Source organism: Myiozetetes cayanensis, unplaced genomic scaffold (genome assembly GCF_022539395.1).
Source record: "Myiozetetes cayanensis isolate MyiCay16 unplaced genomic scaffold, myiCay2020 scf10, whole genome shotgun sequence".
Lineage (NCBI taxonomy): Eukaryota > Metazoa > Chordata > Aves > Passeriformes > Tyrannidae > Myiozetetes > Myiozetetes cayanensis.
In genome coordinates, this window is record NW_026086605.1 from 12,221,773 (window position 1) to 12,242,425 (window position 20,653).

The 20,653-nt window shown below is 39.2% G+C and overlaps 1 protein-coding gene across 2 annotated transcripts in view; it reads left to right on the forward strand.

Moving 5' to 3' along the window:
• The window catches only part of STN1 (STN1 subunit of CST complex), a 48,952-nt gene that overhangs the window by 6,995 nt on the left and 21,304 nt on the right, over positions 1 to 20,653 (forward strand). Inside the window, exons 1-5 of one of the 2 annotated variants that reach the window (XM_050305221.1) lie at positions 5,309 to 5,327; positions 9,643 to 9,782; positions 13,693 to 13,788; positions 18,216 to 18,287; positions 20,053 to 20,214. In XM_050305221.1, the coding sequence (XP_050161178.1) occupies positions 9,650 to 9,782; positions 13,693 to 13,788; positions 18,216 to 18,287; positions 20,053 to 20,214 (463 nt within the window). In that variant the 5' untranslated portion in view covers positions 5,309 to 5,327; positions 9,643 to 9,649. Of the gene's footprint in view, positions 1 to 5,308; positions 5,328 to 9,642; positions 9,783 to 13,692; positions 13,789 to 18,215; positions 18,288 to 20,052; positions 20,215 to 20,653 lie in introns of those variants that run through there. The other variant, XM_050305222.1, reaches the window with a different exon arrangement.

Below are 20,653 nucleotides of genomic sequence, written 5' to 3' on the forward strand. Positions count from 1 at the left end.
TTCTCCCCAGCACACAATAAAGGAAAATACAGCCCTAAAGACTATTGATTCTTTAGTAACATCTCAAAGAGAGACGTTGCAGTGGTACAATATTGGAGATGTCTGTACTAGCAAAAAGGAGAATTAACATAAAGAATGTGGGATACCAACTCTTTATTAATGCAAAGCTAGATCTTAAAATATTAAGTGATTTTACTGAAAAAAAAAACCAGCATGATTTTTCATTGAATAATGTTATATTTTTATTACAACCATGTTTATAACAGTTCTTGTGTGTGCAGTGTTCTTCTCTTTTTGCCTAGATTTTATTAGGCCATTGTGCAATTCTCATATTGGAGTCAAAAGAATAGTTGATTATGTGTTGTAAAGTAGAATTTGGCTTTTTGTAGGATCTCATCTTGGTACAGTAGCAATGAGTGGAGATGTAATAATATGTCAATTGTTGAGGCAAACAGCAGCTGTTGTGTGTTCAACAATAGTGTGTGCAAACTTTGGGCACTAGCACTTGCTTAGGACAAAATGGAGCATTGTGGTGTGATGCACTTTTTGTCTCAAGTGCCCTGAAATGTTTATTTTTTTGACAGAAGGGACTTTCAATAGCTAATCCACAAAATTATGTTTTATAATACACCAAGCGATATTTACGGACTAAGCCAAAAAAGCCCATTGCACTAAGTGGACTGAATGGTAGCAGGAAATAAAATTACCTATATGAAAAATAATTCCTGTGGCTTCTGACTGATCTATAATGTATTTTTCTGGATACAGTATTCAGGAATGACTTCAGTTTCAGAGGACGAGGTAGGGAGTGGCATCTATTCAAATTCAAATGCAATTGAGGAGACGCTGAAATTAGTTTATAAAAGGATGTTGTTTTTTTTACATACCAAGAAGTCAGAAATAGTAATGACTTTATCGTGTTAGCTGTGACAGTGATTCATGGAAGAACTTACAGCCACTGTTGTCAGTGAGGTATTTTCTTTCAAGAATCTTAATAGTGTTATGTCCATTTAGTGCCTTTTGATAGGATCCTGATAAAGTTTTTAAACTTTGGTTTTTAAACTTTATCTGAGGAAAAATCATTCCCAGCAAACAAGCTTAGCTCCCTCTGCTCCATAAGGAGAAAAGCTACTGAGGAGACACTCAGGTTGCAGGACAGGTATTCCTGAGCAGTTTTGGTTTGTTCTGTATCAGTCCTATACCACCTCTCCAGGATGAGATTTGGACAGACCTCAGAGGGAACATTGGTAAGATATTCATTGTTTCAGAACATCCTCAAAGAAATACAAAAATTGCTGACCCAAAAGTTAGTAAAGGACTAAAAATCTCTGGATTTTCAATAGGTCCTGATAGTTTAGCAGCTGAAGATAAGGGATTGTGAGACAGCTTTCCTTAGCTGAGAAGAACCTACTCTTCAGATTATTCACAGAATGCAGTGTAAAGGACGATGCAGAACAATTTGTCTTAAGGAATAAGAAATATCTATACACCTTTGGCATTTCTAGAATTTTTTGGTTTAGAGCCCGGGTCAAAACAACCTGGGTGTGACTAAGAAATCCTGTGTTTGATTTCAGGTATAAAAGTTTAATCCTCAGAAAGAAGGCACAGTTGCAAAAGAAATTCAGAGAATAGCAGCTTGGGAATTGTACCCTTTTTGATACAAAACCCCCACACTTTTGATACTTTTCCTAGATGTTGGCTCAGAGGACCTGTGTGGGGAGCACACAGAAAAGCATAATGAAAGCTTTGTTCTTATGTGGGATGATAGTTCAAATTTCTCCAAGTAGGAGTACTGTAATAATATATAGTCTCAATGCTTTTTTTTTTTTTTCCCCTTTGTTTTTTCTTTGCTATCGCTCATTTTGCAAAGATTTGACTTTTGGGATGTCTAAACATTTTTCTACAGGAACAGCCTTCAGACAGGAAGCATTATGAGTCTTTATGTGGAGGTGGGAAAAAAAAATTGTGGAATACCATTAAAAACCCAAAGAACAAATGTGGCTGGTCTAGAATCAAAGATCAGTGTCAGGCCACCTGTATGAATCTTTCTAAGAGGAGTAACTGTTATGTCTCAACCTTCCAAAAGGGATTCAAATGAGAAATCTCAGTCTTTAGTTATGCTCACAAAATTTATGACGGTCCTAGTTTCCTCTGAGATTTCAAAAGTATTCCAATTTTATTTACTTTGTATATACCAACAATAGTGTTATTTGACACTATGTTTCAGGCAGTCTCACAGTGTTCTGATAGAGTTAAAAGGTTCACTTGCATAGCAAAGAAAAATGCAAATTGATTTCAGAAGATTAAGCGGGTTTGTCATAATCTTATGCTTTAGTGTGTGCCACGAATATTTTGAAAACTTCAAATCACAACTCAGTGCTTAGACCAAATGGTAGGTTAATTATTTTGAAGTCTGGTTGTAACGAAGTGCTCTGTTGAGCTATGAATGTTAGTATAAATTCTGACTTATTCCAGAGGCTGTTCTACTTTACACCAGGTGTATAAACCAATTTAAAGGAGGGGGAGGGAAATGGAACACTTGCCTCTAGAAACCGAGTCAACCTTGCCATGGAGTTGACAGGCCCAGTAGCTGCAGAAAGCTATTAAACAGTGTTTGCCTCTTCTGCCCAAATTTCTGAAATTTGAAAATGTTCGTTCAGGAAGTGGCATTAAATGTATCACTATGTAACATTGCTATACCAAAGTTGGAAAGATCACTGTGTTGCCTTAAGCCAGGGTGATTTAGGTTTTATTCTCTTTTCTCTGTTAGTTCCCTTGAAGGAGTTAACATTCCTTTATGTTGTACCAGTAAACTACAGACTCACAGAATGGGTAAGGTTGGATAGGTCCAACCTCCTGCTCAAGCAGGGTCCTCCAGAGCACATCGCTCAGGATTGTGTCCAGATGATTCTGGAATATTTCCAGTGAGGGAAACTCCACAACCTCTCTGGGCAACCTGTGCCAGTGCTCAGTCACTTGCACAGTAAAGAAGTTCTTCCTCATGTTCAGGCGGAACTTCTGTGCATCAGTTCATGCCCTTTGCCTCTTATCCTGTTGCTGTGGCACCACTGAGCAGACAGAGCTTGGTCCGTCCTCTGGACACCCTCCCTTCAGGTACTGATAGACATTGATGAGGTCCCCTCTCAGTTGTCTCTTCTCGAGGCTGAACAGGCCCAGCTCCCTCAGCCTTTCCTCATAAGAGAGATGCTCCAGAGCCCTAATCATCTTCCACTGGACCCTTTCCAGGAGCTCCATGTCTCTCTTGTACTGAGTGGCCCAGAGCTGGACACAGCACTCCAGATGAGGCCTCACTAGGGCTGAGTAGAGGGGCAGGATCACTTCCCTATTGTACATATCTATCAAAAAAAAAAAAATCCCTTTTCCAAGAAACTGTTTGGAATCCTCTTGCTATTGAAGCTTTCATACCACTCTTTTGCCAGGCAAGAAACTTACTATTTATAAGAAGTAATTTATTTTTAGTTTTGTTTGTTTTTATTTATCACTAATAACTGAAAACCTTCTCTCCCAGGGAAAGAATGTCTTTTCAGCAGCTCAGCTCATTCTGGCAGCACCGTGGGTGATTAAGAGCTTTCAGAGAGAGTTAATCATCTTCATAGGCTTCCTTCTGCCCTTGCTTGAGATAGGTTAGGGAATTAGTGGAAGGAGGCACTTCAGTGTGATTATCCAATAGCTTTAAAATACAAGTAAGTGAAGTGAATTAAGTAAGTGAAGTAGGTGAAGCTTTCTGAATACCTTATTTCTGGTAAGCTTGCAGGTGATCATGGGAAATATATACATATAGAATGAGTTGACTGGTCTGCTGAGTGATTTGCTGATTTCTCTTTCATGGGTAATTATCTTGTTACAAGTGCACAGGACAAGGATCAGAAAGAGCTTCTTCTACTGTTTATGTTGTTACATGCTTCCTTGTTAGATTTCCAGAATCATGCTTTTGGAAAATAGAGCGCTCGTTACAAGGTTTAACTTGCATATAAACCAAGTTTCAGTGCCAAAGAAGGCAGTCTGGAACTGCAAGATTTGTCTCCCTTCCTTCCAAGACTGTGGATGTTGGAGGAGCCAGTCTGTCTGGTCTCCTGTAGCCACATGTGCATGTCCAGAAGGTTTTCTAGGCAGTGCTGTGGAAAGAAAAAATCAGAGAGAGGAAAACACGTTACAGGTTACAATAACTCCACTGGAAGATTGTTACACAACAGTGGTGTCAGTTTATTGATAAAACAAGGCTATCTTTCTCCTGTCTGTATCCTGGTTGTTATGGGCATGTGGGCAATGCCTTTCTGTGTTGTTGATAGACTTCCTACTGGCTAAAGGTTGTGGTGATGGGCCCTTTGCCTTGCACTGCCATTGCCAGGGAAGTGTATTGTAATATAATGTAGTTAAAAGACTGCATTATGTTTAAAATTTCAAGGAGTATCTTTAAGGAAAAAAAAATCTGTAATTCTTTCTTTTGGTTAAATGTGTTACCTGTAGATCACAGACAAACATTAAACCCTTGTACAAGTAACATTTCAAAAAGTGCTAAACTTGTGGAACTTCAGAGGAGTTCTATATTTCTTAATTTTATTTTGAAACAATGTTTTCAAAATCAAATTGTACGTGCTATGTATATAAAACCTACAGGATATGCAGCATGTGGCATCAAAATGTACAGGAGCAGAAGCAGAAGGTAGTTTATTAGGAAAGATTGGAAGGGCTTACCCTACCTTGATGTTTAATGGAATAACCATTTAAAGAGTGGAGCCAAATTGACCTTACCTTATTGTTACCTAGCTGTTGATATCAATACTAATTTTTCCAGGAGCCTTATTTTTGCCTTTGAGTAATATGTTTTGGTCTCAGTGGTGGCTTTCATCTTGTTACTAGTGTTGGAAACTTTCTTGTAATAATGTATTTTTTAAAAATCTGTGAATGAATTTCAGTTTTAGATTCTTGGTTCTGTATTAACTGTCACCAAAGGCTTTACTTCCCAGCTCAGTAAGATCTACTTGTATAATAATATAGTGGGTTTATTTGTTTTTAATTTAAAATGTTGTATGTGGCTGTGGATAATTAAAAACATTTCTTGAAATATGGAGGTTTTGACTGCATCATGCTGGAATTGCCTCTGCTGATGGTGAAGAGTTGAATAATACTCATTTGTCACATAGAGTGTTGACTCAGACGCAGATGATTTCAATTCAGATGACAGAGGGTGTTACAAAACCCAGCTATTGACTCTGCTCCTCTTTCTACAAGTTGCTTTCTTTGTGGCAGGGATGGCTGACCTATGAAGCAGTTCTTTGACAGCCACAGTTTGTAGCCTAATTTATGTAAGTGAACCAGTGGTTACTTTAAGTTTTTTTAATGCACTGGGTTGGCAACTCCAAGAGCTTAGGGTCTGCTTCCTGTGTAAATCATTAGTGCTGGTACACTAGTGGCAGTCTTTGGAGAAGAGTGAAGGCCTGGTAGGATGTTTAAGCTGCCTGTATTAATGCATAAATTCTCTGGTTTTGATTCACAGCTAACTTGAGAAAAAAATCTCTGCAGCAGTCTGCCAGCAGTTGCAGAGTAGTTGCAGACAACTGCTGGCAAGACACCTTTTCTTGACTCCAAACAATCTCAAACTAGGGCAATTTTCTCTCAGAGCTTTAGTTGTTAATCAAATTTGGAGAAAAGACTACAAGAAACATTAAAACAGATACTCTTCTTTGAGGTTTCCATTTCAGTGAGATTGGAAGAAGACCATTTACATTTTTTGAAAGAAGTACGTGGTGGACACAATATGAGCAAACAAATTTATTGGCCAGGGCTAATTCTTGTTGAAAAACTCGCTCAGGTGTTAATTAGGAAGCTATTCTGACAAGGCTACCAGGTAGGCTGCTCAGGATGGGTTTGGTTTTGGGTGGTGGCAATGTTGGGAAGGGTGCCAATTTTCCTTGGTTTCCCTTCTTTCCTTTTTAGGATAATACCTTGCTGAGCTCACAAGATAACTCTGAGGATTATGGAATTGGTTTGCTTCTCAGTACAGTCAGGAAAGCTAACACTGATAGCAGTAGGTGAAAGAGACAGCCTTATTTTAATAGGTTAGGATAATCTCAAATTGAGGTTTATTGTTTATTTGTATATAGATATCCATTATGTAAACATTAGATTTTTGCCCTTGAAACAGAGTTATTTTCCCCAGAAGAACTTAATTCTATTTTTGGTTTTGATTATGGCTTTGTATCCTCTCTTTGGGGTTAAAAATAGAATACAGATATCTTCTATCTAATAAACCTGTGGACCAGATGCTTCTCTTGCCCTTTTTCTCCTATAGCAGGATTGAATTCCTTGCACTACAGCAACCCTGAAATCATTACACTGCATTTAAAACAGAATGCAGAAAAGGATGACCTTTCGCTAGGACTCTGTTTTTATTGCTAAACCTGATCACCATCTTACAGCAAAAGCCAGTTTTATTCTTAAACACTTGTACTTATAGTATCTGTTCAGAATTGTCTATTGTTTACTGTCTGTGCTCTCATTGATTATAATGCTGTGCATCTCCACAATGCAGGCTATTTGCCCCTTGGATCTTCATTGTACAAGCAGCTCTTATCTTCCTTGCTGATAGCATATCACCAATGGTACCAGTTAAGAGCTGAAAACACTTCCAGCATAATGGAAAGTTCTACTTTTGCCAGGATGACTCATTAATTAACCTCTGGCACATTCTGCCTGGGATGGAGAGGCTTCCTGTGCCAGCTTAAGAAAAAGTTCCGGGAAGATACTGTTATGTAGCAAAAGATAAACTGATTGGAAGAGTTTTGTCTGCCTTGTAGGAATTATGTTTTCTAATACTATCCATCTGCCTGAAACAAGCTTGGACTCACTGAACAATGGATACTTGGAAATGGTTAACATCTTCCTTTGCTATAGGAGCAAACAGACAACTGCTGAGAAGAACAGGCTTGTAATAGGAGTTTGTGGAGGCAAGCAGTAATTCCAGGAGGCAGTAAATAGCTTTTCCTTCCAACTGACCACAAGCTTTGGCTTTAAATAGGTCACTCTGCAAATGTAGCAACCAAGTGGCCACTTGGGAGAGAAGAAAGAATAGTCTTGGTTTTGGGTGGTGGCGGGGGCTGGGAAGGCTGTTGGGACCATGAAGAGACCAGGGGAGATTGCCCTGCATGACACCCCTCATGTGCCTGTCAGACATTGCTGAAGGTGAGTGGGCAGCTGGAATAAGGTTTCACTGTCCCAGCCTGGTGTGGATGGAATGTCTGTAACTCAGGGCTTCACCAGATTTGTCCTGTGGACTTGAAGGAGTCTTGTGTTACCTTCATAGTGCTGGGGGCACGATTTACTTTTTGTCAAGGAATCTTTGCCAGATCTGTAAGATAAAACTTTGTGTGTCTGTAGCAGACTTGAACTAAGCAGAGTGGTCTGTACGTGGGGATGGATGTGATGGGTGTAAATGTCTCCTGTGAAGAGCTGTAACCCAGCCTAGGCATGAGAAGTGATCTCCACAACTTGAGATTTAACTTTCAGTAGTTTCTGAGATAGAAAGAGCTTTTGCTGCAGAAATCCTTCTCCCTTCAGAAAAGGGAAGCCATAAAAAAAATTATGGAGATGCTTCATTTAAGCTAAAAGCATTGTTTGGACTTGTTCTGTTCACATTTGGGCATTTCAGGCTTGACAACTGTTTACTGAAACACCAAAATGCAGATATTTTTAATATCCAGTGGAGTTGCTTCATTGATTTCCTCTCAGACACACACATGTGCAGGGGTGACTTCTGCTTTTTGCCCCAGTGAGTGGCTGCTTACCCAAAATACAGAAGGTTAGACAGACTCGTTACCTGATTGTTTCTCTTTGGCATGTTAACTCAGTCTGATGTCTGTCTAGGAGGAAAAATGAGTGCTGAGCTATGACAGGCTTTGCAACCATGCAGAGCAAACTGGGGGGCATGGTGCAGAAAGGAATATTACTTTGTACTAGAGACTGCAAACAAAGAGAGATGAGGAGACTATTTTTTTTAAGACAATGATCATGCTAAGTAGAATACAGGTTTAAACCATTTGTTTGCTTGGGAAACTTTATGGTCTAAATTTGACATGGTCTATGGCAAGTAACCAAAGAACTGCCATATGGAGGAATAGCAGCTTGTGTTAAAATCAAACACTTAACAGCTTAGTTTATAAATTTCTGTTGAGCAGTGTCTGCAATTCAGCAGCAGAAAAAGGGTGCTTTGTGGGGAGACTTGACTAAAAAAAGGATGGTGAGATGTCTTTGAGTATTCCTTGCAGGTGCAAAAGGGAAAGGTTGGGAAAAGCTGTTTGTGGTGGGAATAGAGATATAGATCCATATGTAAACAAAACTACTTAGTTTGTTACTCAGTGGTGAAGTGGCTGGTGGAACTGACTAAATCAAATATTTTCAAGATCTTACAAATTTAATGACCAATCTAAGGAAGGTCAAAACAACACTAACCTTTTGTTATTTAAATAAAATAAAATAAAAGTTGGAAAGGAATCTGATTGTCACCTGTAGTTCTTTACATGCTATAGAGTAGATATCAGCAACACTCTGCCGTGTTGTGCTACACTTTTTTTTCCCATCAAGTTGAAGTTTAAGCATTAAAAGAGAAATTATGCAGAATCAAGCTCTGTAGTTTCTCAAAGAAGCAGGATGCTACTGTGATATTCATGGCGCGTTGCCTCTACATCAGCAGCCAGACGTGTCTCCTGCAGACTGCACAGATCACTGGCCACCCCTAATTGGGAGCTGCTCCCTCTCAGGAGGAGTAGCTGCAAATCTCATCCCTGTTACGCACTATTCAAAATCAGTCCACTTTCAACCTTTGCCCAAGAGCTGAAAGGGGCTCACGCCCATTCAAGGGTGACCTGGAGAGCTTTAGGTGACCAATTTAGCTATCCATACAGGAGGAGCTAATAGAAAGTATTTTCAGCTTCTCAATCTTCATGAGGACCCTTCCTGAATCGATTGCTGAGCTTTTGACATCAGCACAGTGATAAGCAGAGAATTGGATCTGGTAATGGCAGAAGATACCAGACATGAAACAGCAAAATCTGAAGAGGTAAAAGGGGAAAATAACAATTTCAAAGTTAATGGAAACGATGTGTCCAAAATAAAGAAGGGTTGGCTGCTTTTGTTTTATGTAAGGCCATCCTCCCCCACCTCCACAATAAAGCACAGGTTGAACAATGAGAAGAATATGTTATGGGAGGGAAAAAGAATGACGGGGGAAATAATAATCACATGTACAGGAAGTAACCAATTAGTATCCCACAATCCTGCTCTTTTAAAGAAGTATTGTCTTTGGTTCTCCGTCTATGGATTCATGGGGAAAAATCCCTGAAATTCTGTTTCATTTTAAGAAACTGGGGAAAATGCTGTTGCTGTTGATTCTCAGTATTTCAAACAAATCATGAGTATTGATATTTTGAATACTTCATGTGGTGACACATGAAATATTGATAAATAAATATAATGTATTAGATCAACCCCTGTGTCTCATCATCAGCTGTGATAAACTCATATTACTGTGTATAAACTCATGAGCTGTTTTTTATTCAGTTGGAATGTATGGGAACAGCTCTTCTCCTGTGTAGAAAACAATTACAAGTCCTTCTGTGTTCACAGGTTTTGAATGCATTCTGAGTCCAAGAAGTATGAGGAAGAGACACCTTCTCTACACTGGGGGATGGATCCTGTATTTTCTGCATTTGCAAGACTCTATATTAAAGATATAAGAGAAATGAGAGAATCTAAACAGGTGCCGGGTATGTATTTGTACATACAGGTTATGATGCACAGAGTATTATAATCAATTTATGCTGTGCTTTTTACTAAAGGATTGCAGAATGCTTCATGAACATCATGTGTGTCTTTGGTTTGGTTTTCATGTTTTGTTTGTGTCTTTTATTTGTATTTTTTTCTGTCCACAGAGACAAGGTACATCTGTTTGTCTCTTCTTGAATATGCTCTGCCTTGTAGGGTTTGTTATTCTTCTTAGTTTTCTTTAACAGCAAGGATAGCAGCAGTGCTATTTTTGCAGAAGTGAAGGACTGGTGGGGTTTTTTTGCTCTTCTCACAACCATTTTTATGTACAAAGGGACTTCACAAACCCCAAACCCCAGTATCTATCTATCTATCTATCTATCTATCTATCTATCTATCTATCTATCTATCTCTTTGTTAGTATCATGGTGGGAGACTTTTGTCTTAAATCCATTGCACGAATTAGGCTACAGACTAATGCTTGTCTTACAGTGAGTATTATTTAGAGGCCATTTTAAACTGTCTTGTAACAGTCTTACAGTAATACTGGTGTAGCAAGTGCATCTGGTAAAAACTGTTATGCTTCAATTAGAGGTATTTTGATTGTTTTCAAACAAAATACAAAACAAATGTCAGCAGAATAGGATTGTGGTTTGGACTTGGACAATTGTACATACACAGGTAAAAATGTATTTAGAATAATTCACCTTATAAACACCAACAAATATTTCCTGATAGCAAGAACAGTCCTACAAAGCACAATACTACTCTCTTTATTTACCTCTAAATTACCTGAATTTCCCTTCTCACTTCTCTTCCTGTTCTTTTACCTAAGTGAGTTGGCTTCTGCTTTAGAAACTCTTCCAGCTTTATTTTCTCTTTTCCCCTAAGATGATCCTAAGGAAGTGGTATCTGTTATGTTGAGATACCAGCCTTTACAATTGGTGCATGTGAGCTTTCTCCACTTCCTGTGCACCTGGCGTTCTGCACATCTGAGCTTGCTTGCAGTCCTGTATAATTTTCTAAACCAAACTTTAAAGAACATAATGAAATTTGATAGAACCAACATCCTGAATTTTTTTTTTATTCTCCTGGTGCTGTGTATATACCAAACCAGATACCTTTCAGCATGTCATATTTGTTAGCAACAAATGATAGCACAACAGAAACACTAAAAAAAAAATATACTTTGGGGAAGGAAGAACGTAGGTGTTTGTTGTCAGTGTTTCCTGCCTTTAATGGGCTTCTAAAGACCAGCTGAAGCGAAGTGTATGATTGGCTATAAATCAGTCATTCAGTAATGGTAATTAAGAATGAATGACTGCAAAACAAAGAGTTGTAACTAGGAGGAATGGAAAGAAATACAGACTGAATGTCAGGAAAAACATCCTTAGAATGGCATCTGCTAAACCATGGAGCAGCCTTCCAAAAAGGAAAAAGGTGGGAGGGATGCCCTTCACTGGGATTGTTTATATCCTGACTGTACAGATTGCCAGGAATTTACTGTATGAAACGGTCTTGTATTGGCCCTGAGGAAATGGACTAAATGACCTAATGAGTTTTTTCTTTCCATTTTTAAGCATTAGGATTTGATGCCACTATGACTAATGCCTTAAAACAACACGGAGGAAAGCAGTAAACCTGGCCAATTACTTTCCTGCTATAAATGGTGACAAAAAGGCTGGAAAACCTCCCAGATAAAAACAGCAATTGTGTTGTCTTAGAGGCCTTGCAATGAGAGTGGGTGTCAAACTCGGTTGTAACACATAATCACATCATGGAAATAAGCTTTTCTCAGAGTTATCATGCACCACTGCATTGTGACAGCTTATCAACAAGAGAGGGAAGCTACAAATAGCATAAAAGGAGGTAATAATAATTAAAGCAGTGTCAAACGGCTCAGTGCTCAGTAATGCTGGTAAAGACATGACCAGCACTTGCCCTAGAGAGCTCTGTATCTATAGCCCCTTGTACCCCTGCTGTGGCTTCCTGTTGTGGTAAGAGCCTAGTGCTGTATGTGCTGTTTACTGGGTTATTAGGAGCCTCAAAAAACATGTTTGTCCGTAGATTCAAATGTTTGGTATATTTTCATTGCTGCCAATGTGGACGTAATTTGAACAAATAAGCTGGTAGGAGAACCAATTTATACCTTGAAGTCATCGAGTCCAACACCTTTTAATCGGTTGAATATAATTTCATCTTTCACATTAATTTGAGTAGTTTCTTGGAGAGTAAGGGTGGAGTTCTATGTGAATTTATGGGGATGGAGAGAACCAGTTTTGTTCAGTCTCTGTCATTTGCTAAAACTCAGCTTACTAACTGGGAAATGAACATAATAACATGTTGCTTCTTTGCATAATCAAGAGCTCGGAGTCTCTGCTCTACAGACTTACCCTGAAACCAGCCCAGACCTTTTATTGAGACGTTGTAAGATTCAGTGAATAACTATGTGCACTGGGAGCATCTCCGTTGAGGGTTTCTATAGCAGTGTCCTGGTAGATGAGAGAGAAGTGGACAGACCTGCCAGACATTCTCTGTGCCTGACCTGACCCATGACTGCATGATTAGTACAGCCAAATCTACGATGAGAGTGATAAATGCACCCTCAAAACATTGCAATGGATTTTCATGTGCAAAACTTCTGCTTATGATCTGCTTGGCTGATCACCTGTGATTTCTTCTGAAGCTTTTGGATTTTCTCTCTGTCTTGCATGAAGAAAGTTAATTTCAAGCTCACTTAAGGCTGCGAGCTATGTAGGACAAGTTATTTTTGGATTTTGGTTTTGGGTTATTTTTTTTTTTTTTAATCCAGAACATTTTTCTGACTCCCTTGCTGCCTTGTTTCTCTTTTCCTTTGTAAGAATAACACTTGCCACAGTGTATGGAGCCAAATGTTCCCTTCGGAGTCCCTCGAGTTATCTAGTTTTCAGAAGACAGTTATTGAACATCCCAGATGGCATACTTCAGTAAAGCAGCAGTATTCAAAAAATACTGCTGGAGAAAACGCACTCACTGAAAACTAGCCAGCCCAGGGCATATTTGGAGCTTCTTGCCCTATTATCCTCCTGATAGTGCACTGTGAAGCCTCAGCGTATAATGTTTACATTGGTGTTTGTTAACAACATTCGTCACTCTCTTGAAAGGGATTACAGAATGAGGCAACCTCAGTGCTGTCAGAGTCCACTGGGCTCTGATTTCTCACTGTTTCCTGGACATGTTTCTATGTGTTATTCAAGTTATCTTTATAGATGCACAAAAATAGCTTTGAAGGGATGTTTTTAGAACATCTTTTTTTGAAAAACTGAAGTTCAGGATGCAGTCCACAATGACTGCAATAGTGTACTCCTCAGTCTGAGAGGGTTGTTGCTCTCACCCTGCCCCCATGGCTCCTGTTCTTCTAGAAATGAAAGACAGAATTATGTTAGTTTTCCTTTCGGAGGCTCTGCCTTAATCAGGAACAGCTGCATTGTGAGAAGCTCAAACTGCTTCCTTTGTGTTCTATTATTTATTCTGAAGCCTCATGAAGATAAAAAAAAAAAAAATTCAAAACCAACAAACAAACAACAAAGCAAAGCAAAACAAAACAAAAACCCAAATGAAACAACAAAACAAACAAACAAAAAAAAAACCCTAATGCCTGCAGCTGTTTTTCAGATCCAAAGAAAACAAGAGGTTAATGAAGTTCTGACACTCTACAAAAGCAAGCTTTTGGTGTCCCAAGTGGAGCTGATACTTTTTCCTTTTAGTGTTCCTACTCTTTCAGTGTCCAGGGGATTTTTCCTGTGTAGGCATTGTATAATATCAGATATATTAAATATGTAAAAAATGATGGGGTTTTGCTGATAAATGTGACTGTGTAGGGTAGGATGTTGAAAGAAATAGTTACACTAATCAAGCATGTTTTATGTCTAGGTATATTCTTTTATAATGGACATCCAATAAGACAGGTGGATGTTGTTGGGGTAGTGGTTCAAAAGAAGGAGCGAGATGCCTTTTATAATTATGGAGGTAAGAAAAGTTTCTTTTCTTTCTTCTTGCAGTTATCAGCCTTCTAATCTTAGTTATTGTTAGAACTGAAAGGCTTCCTTGTTTGATCATTTTCTTTTCTTGAAACAACTGTGCTCTTATCCTAATACAATGTATATCTGCAGCTCAGATTACTTGGCAAATTTAGGGAAGCTACTGTTTATCTTCACTTCGAAAGTAGAGAATCAAATAGTTACAGCAGAGTAACTGATTCATTTGGGGTCATGTAGGAAATCTTAATTTTGGTTGTTGCTTTGTCACTGGACTCCACCACTTTCCTCTCATATATATGAAGTTCCTTTGGTGAGGTAAAAACGGATTTAACAGTGCCTGCAAATGGGAAATCACTTCTTCCTCTTTTGAACCTTAGAAATCCCTTCTGACTTGTTGTATGTTTTGTCGTATCTTGGAGGCAGCTTTTAATAGCTTTTTAATAGCAGTCAGGAGCTTGTTTATGTTTAGATGCACAAGAGTCTTAGCAAATCTAACTCAAGCATCATAGTACCAGTCCTTGCCAACACCAGCTGGGAGTTGTCTCCTCCCTATTGCTTTTCCCAGTATTCAGACAGTTTTATTAACATGGAAACATCTGATTGTCATTTTGTTCAGCTGCCTTTTTCATCTGGAAAGAAAAGCAGAGTGGAGTAGTGGTGATGTGGCAAGCTTCAAAAGGTGGGGGGAGGTCACCTCTCAGTGGGAAGGGGAGCCAAATGCACAGATCCTATCGAAGCCCTTGTGCCCAGTGTTTTCCTCTGCCACGGGTTTCCACCTGACGGTGGTAAGTCATGGAGTGCCTCTTCTTCCAAATTTCCTTGCTTATAAAATTGAGTCAGCAGCAGTTCCCTGGCACACAGGAGTATTGTGAAGATACAGTTGACGACTTAGCCAGGTCCCAGGTTCCACAACACCTGCAGTTGCATCATACTGCTGCTGGTGCATACAACATACCCTGCACAGGATGCAGCTGCTCAGAGTTGACTCTGTGCTCTCCTTTCAAGTGTCTTAGAGTGAGTATTTTCTAGATTTTGGGTTTTTAAGTCTAATTTCTGAGTGTTTGTTATTGCCTCACTGTAATGCTAAATAATAAGTTGTCAGTAAATATTTTGAAGAACAAAATTCTGGCACTTGAAGTGGCACAGGGTAAACAAATGCCTAAGTTAAGAGATGGAGACATAATTGATGTAATGAAGTGTTGAAACATAAACTGAACTTCATCTATTATTCTTTTATTGCACTAGTATGCAAATACAGTTATCACTTCATGAGAACAGAGGAAGACAGAATCAAAATGACCAAGGCAAAACAATTCTATGGGCAAAGGTTTTCCGCGCTGCCCTCAGCATTTGTTTAACAAGTAATCCTGTTGAAAATGTTTGACTGGGGCAGAAAATGGACAAATAGAAATAAAAAGAAACTGCAGAGTGCTGGAAGTGAGGCCTTAGTGTCAGATCAGCCAACCTTTAAGTGCAGCTCTCAGTGAGCCTGGCTCCCTGCTGTCCTTTCTCATCCAACTCCACGCTTTGTTCCAGCAGTTCCTGGTTTGAGTTTCAGGCTACCTGCCAGGGTGCCCCTCCCCAGCCCGCCCTCCCTTTCAGTCAGGCCAACTCCACCAGTGTAAAATTTTAACTTCTTAGACAGTTTCCTGCTTGTAACTTCTTGCATTTCTCAGTTCAAGGCTCTGGTTGGTGAGTCATGGATCGGGCGTTGCATCAGTTGGAGTGCCACACACTGCTCAAGGCTTGCTCTCTTTCCGTCTGCTTAAAAGTGACTTACAAAGCAATTCTCCCTTTGTACTTTCTCTCTGATAGGGAACTGAAATGTCTTTGTGTCACTGCCACTATACCCCCTCACCCCCCATTTCCTATCTGTCTGCTTCAGAATACACACTGCTCACTTTAAAGAATCTTAGGTCCTCTCTGCTGAAAACCAGAACTGCTGATAAAACAATAATTGTAAAAGGGAGTGAACTGACTCTTTCCTGTCTGACACAGCATGTAACTTTTATTTTTTAAAACCTGATTTTGACATTTTTATGTGATTGTTTATTGCTATTATTATGATCACCTAGGAGAAGAATATCTAATTAAAATGTAGCTTTGACTAAGCTCATATTTTAGCTAATGCACCTTTCTGACCTCTTTTTTTCCTCCTTTCCTTTCTAACAAAATCAAAGATCACATATGGTTTTCCTTGTACTCCAGAACCTAATTGAAAGGATAAAAAGCGCTTGCCATAATAACAAATGAAAAAAAAAATCTTACCAGGATCTCAGTAGGTTCTGGCAGGCCTTACAAGAACCATACCCTTTTTGTCATAAAGTAATAAAAATGAATGCAATTATCTCATTTAAAGTAGCTTTGAGAGTACTACCCCTCAAGTAGTTAAGTAAGAGTCAAAAAACCCCAAAGCCAAACGAACAAAGAAACAGGGAAGTGGGGGGAGAAGCAAACTCACAAAAAAACCAAATAAACAAAACTTTAAACCCAAAGAGATGAGGAAGGTGGCACAGGGAGCACAGGAAGCTTTCAAAAGCTTGTAGACCCTTTGAGTGCATTTAAAATAGATTAACATTTTCCTGTCTAATTAGAATACAATTGCAAGAGTTCTCATTCATCTGTGCTTCAGGAGTTACTTGTCTTTTTGCTCAAAGCTTTTGTCTATGAATGGGTGAACTTTGTTTCAGAGCCTTGCTCTGCTCTCAGATTCCCTGTGTGGTCACGTACAGGTCAATCTCTCCAGGACTTCAATTTCAGCTGTTACATTAAGGAGGAGGAGTGTGGCCTCCTAATCCTTCAGTCTTGTTTGGTTTGTTTCCAAGCCCTTCTTAGGAAGTGTGTTTCAGTTGGTGCAACAGCCAGTCAAGAGCTGGAACATGTAGAAGCTTTAGGAATGTAATAGTGAAATGTCATCTGCCCTGTTTCTCGTTGCCCTTGCTGGCTTGCGTGGATGGCTTGGCATGGTTTATGTAGGTTCTGACTGCTAAAATAGTTGCTGTCTGTCTATACCAAGGAGAGGAAATCCTACCAGTTAGATTGTTATCTGTGCTCTGGTACAAAGTTAAAGCTGCTGAAATAGTTGCAGACACAGCAGCTCAAAAGGGGAATAGAAAAGATGAGCATACTTTTGTGGTGGAGTTTGGAATTGCATGCATCTTGTAAATGTTATATGTTTGCTAATAGTAATGTGCAGCTAAACTACTGGGAAACAGGAAGGCAAGACAATAATTTGAAATTAGACCCCCCTAAATAGGGAGATTGTTTCAAAACACGTGAGACAATGCAAAGGCATTTTGCTTTGACACTATGGTTCCTGGAGGAAGTGACTGCAGGTACCAATCAGCACCTTCCTGGTAAACATTGATGTTACTTTTTTAATCATGGATGTGGTTTAAGGAGCAGAAGAAAATTGCAGGTTTCCATTTGTGAAGAGTGGAATCTGAGTATTGGAGATGATTACATTCAAGAAGCAAGGTTGCTTGGAGCATTGGCTGGATGATCCCTCACAGACATTTGGTGCCTTTCTGTATAGAAAGTGTTTGGTGGACAGGCCTTCTATATACAGTCTCTTGATCTGTAGAACAACTGATTCTTCTGACAGTTTTTAGTTTCCTTTGGATTTTTTTTTTCTGCTGTTCATTGACAATGCAGTGCCTGGGGCAGAAATCATAAAACTTATTTTGGTTGGGTACTGGTAAAACAGGAAAAACTAGACAGCTCCCGTGCTCGGGGAGAAGGTGTTGGGCTCTTTCTGCAGCGGAAGTGGCATGCATGCCACCACTACCTATCCTTTAAGTTGGGAATTCCTGGCCTAGAGCAGAACCATGAGCATGTGCTGTCTTCTGTCCTTCCTGGCTAGAGGAGCTGCCTTTCTGCTCCTCGGGCATCATCTTGTACAAACACAACATTAAGATGGAAGATTGTGCAGCAGCACTTCCGGTTTATTCACATGGTTGTATCCCCCACTGGTAAAATGTTGTTTTCTCACTGTAACAGTGATGCTTCTGTGGTTTGTTCCTGGCTTCCTGTTTTAATTTGTCTGACTCTGGCTTTCAACACCGATTCTTCTCTGACCTTGTCAGTGAGATTAAAACCCTTTAATATTCAATATATATGTTGAAGCCTCATCATTTAAATTAGTGCTTGATCTTTCCTTGAGAATATTCCTGTTACTTTGGTGACCATGCACATAAACACATCTCGTGCTGAGCTACTTCCATGACTGAAATTACTGTGGAAATTATTTCAGAGGTATAAGTAGGATTTGGACACTCACTTTCCCTTTCAAACTGGTTGGGCTGAGATTTCCTTGGCAGTTATCTCCCTACACATCTATGTATCTTTACTTCCCCAAACATGTCTACCTGCTTTCCTACTCTGTAATTCTTGATTTTCTTTTTTTTTTTTCTGCAGTGGATGATAGCACTGGAGTTATAAATTGTGTCTGCTGGAAAAATCCCATGGTAGCAGAAACACCTTTATCAGGTAATTTATCAAATAAATAATTCCTCTTTCGACCATGCATTTTTACCTACCTGTGTCTTACATAATTTTGTAAGTGATCAAACTTGCAGAAGAGCAAATTCAACTATTCAATTTTTTTTATTTATTTTAAACCGTCACATCCTACAACCTGGGCCACTTCAGGACTTTTGTGTTAGTTTTTGTGTTGTATTCAATGGTGATGCCAATAAAACCATTACATTATGTCCTGCCCTGCCTTTTCCTTATCTGAGTAATATGATATTTAAATTCTATGCTGTGACATTGTTCAAAGAATTCTCTTCTTAATTCTTTTCATGACTTCATCTCGTGAGAAACTAGGCTGGAAATGTGCCGCAACTTCTGTTTCCAAAGTCAATCCATTGACCTTCACTTGTGATACAGTGGTTTCAGGATTAATCCTCCCTTTGTATTCATATTCTCCTGCTCACACATACATTGTCAGCAATGAACTTGAAAGTAGCTTAAAACACAGTGGGAGGATGCCAGCAGTCTTTTACAATTTGGGAAAGTCCTAAATGTGCAGTAACTGTGCATTCGAAATGAATCTATTGTTGCACTCACTAACAGAACTCAACAGTTTCTGAGTTTCTCTTTGCTTTTTCTCCCACTGTTTCTTACAGATCAAAGTATGAAATGTTTTCTACTTTGCATCTTTTTGGAAGCCCATGTAGTGGATTGACAACCCTAATATGGAGCTGATCAAATCCTAGTGAAATAAATGTTACTAGTGGTTGTCTGCAGTGTTAGAGATACATATGCAAAGAATGGAGAAAGGAAAGCTTGATGTAGAATTTAAAAACTCTGATGTCTGTGGAACAAGCCCATTTATACAGACAGATAATTCATACTTATATTTAACAATGATATGACAAGTGACACAAACAATCCCAACTGGAATCTAGAAGACAGCTCTCACTTTAGAGAGGTTATGTTCTGGCACAACTTTCCAGAAAAAAAAAATAAATAAAATAGGGGAGACACAATGAAATTTTCTTATGAGGAACTTAAATTCATTAAAAGGAATTGCATGAAATACTGCCTGAAATAGAATGAGAGCCCAGATTGCTTGTTTCAGCTTTGTGTTCTTATTTTACAAGTACATCAGTAGTGTTTGGATGGACACTATGTTAATAATGGAAACTGATTCATTTGTACCTGCTAAAGAAAGTTCCTAGGTGGCACAGGAAACTTTCTTCCAGCCTTTTGTAATTGTGATTGGGGATCCTTGGATCATTAATCAGGTTTTAAGTTATGAAGGAGTTACTCTCTTGCAAAGGTGAGTTACGTAAATGTGAAGTTCTGTCAAGTTGCTCCACCTCAGTGTAGACATCGAATTGCATCACATGAATGGTTTGGCCCCACCTCAGATGACTCATTTGCCTTTTATATGAAAAATCCAGCAGACCTTTCTTTCCCCTCTCGTCCTCTTAACGTGACAAAGTCAAAAAATGACAAAGCCCATTATTTATTCAATTAACGATGCAATTTTGCAACCCATCTATGACATTTTCAGTGGTAAATCAGTATCTCCTCCCTTCTATACTTTCCCCAGGTGAAGTATTTAAATAAATATAGTAATGTAAACTAACTTTGTCACCAAAAAGTTTTACTACCCAGGTCACATAGTGCCTGGGACCTTACCCCTTTTTGAGTAATATGGCTCCTGTGATGCATAGGTGGATGAATGCAAAAGAACAGTCCTCTTGACTTTAATACCTGATCCCCTTTCCCTCACTGCTTGCAGGTCATCCAAGCACACCCAGCAGTCTTACTGTGTTTGAACAGATGAAGAAACTCCAAGAAATAGTGAGCCAGAAAACCAAGCTGGAGATTGGGGATGTTGTCAGGGTCAGAGGTCACATCCGAACCTACAGGCAACAAAGGGAAATTCAGGCTTCAAGTTTCTGTGAGTGTTATGAACCAGGGATATATGTAACTCAGTTGTCTGAATCTTTGAAACTATCTATGCTGTATGTAATTAACTGAATATTTTCCACTTTATTTTCTGGCATCTCATTTTTCTAAAGAGATTTTCATCTGTAAATCTTTATTTCAGTTTGAGCAGTGTAAGATTAGAAGACACACCACTTAATGTGTGGGATTAGATTGCCTGTAAATAAGGCATTCCTGGAAAAACTATAAAAGATGATTAACGTGCTTACAAGAATGCTATGCAGATACTGTGGTTGGATATCTGTGAGAGTGACTTGCTCTGTGTTGAAGCAGCCCAGCCAAGCCCATGGGAGAGGGGCTGGTGACCTGTCATGTCCCAATTCATCCAGTTATGCTTTGGGGAAGTGTCTGCTGCTTGTCGCAGCCTGCACAATCCATTCTGAGTGCAGCAG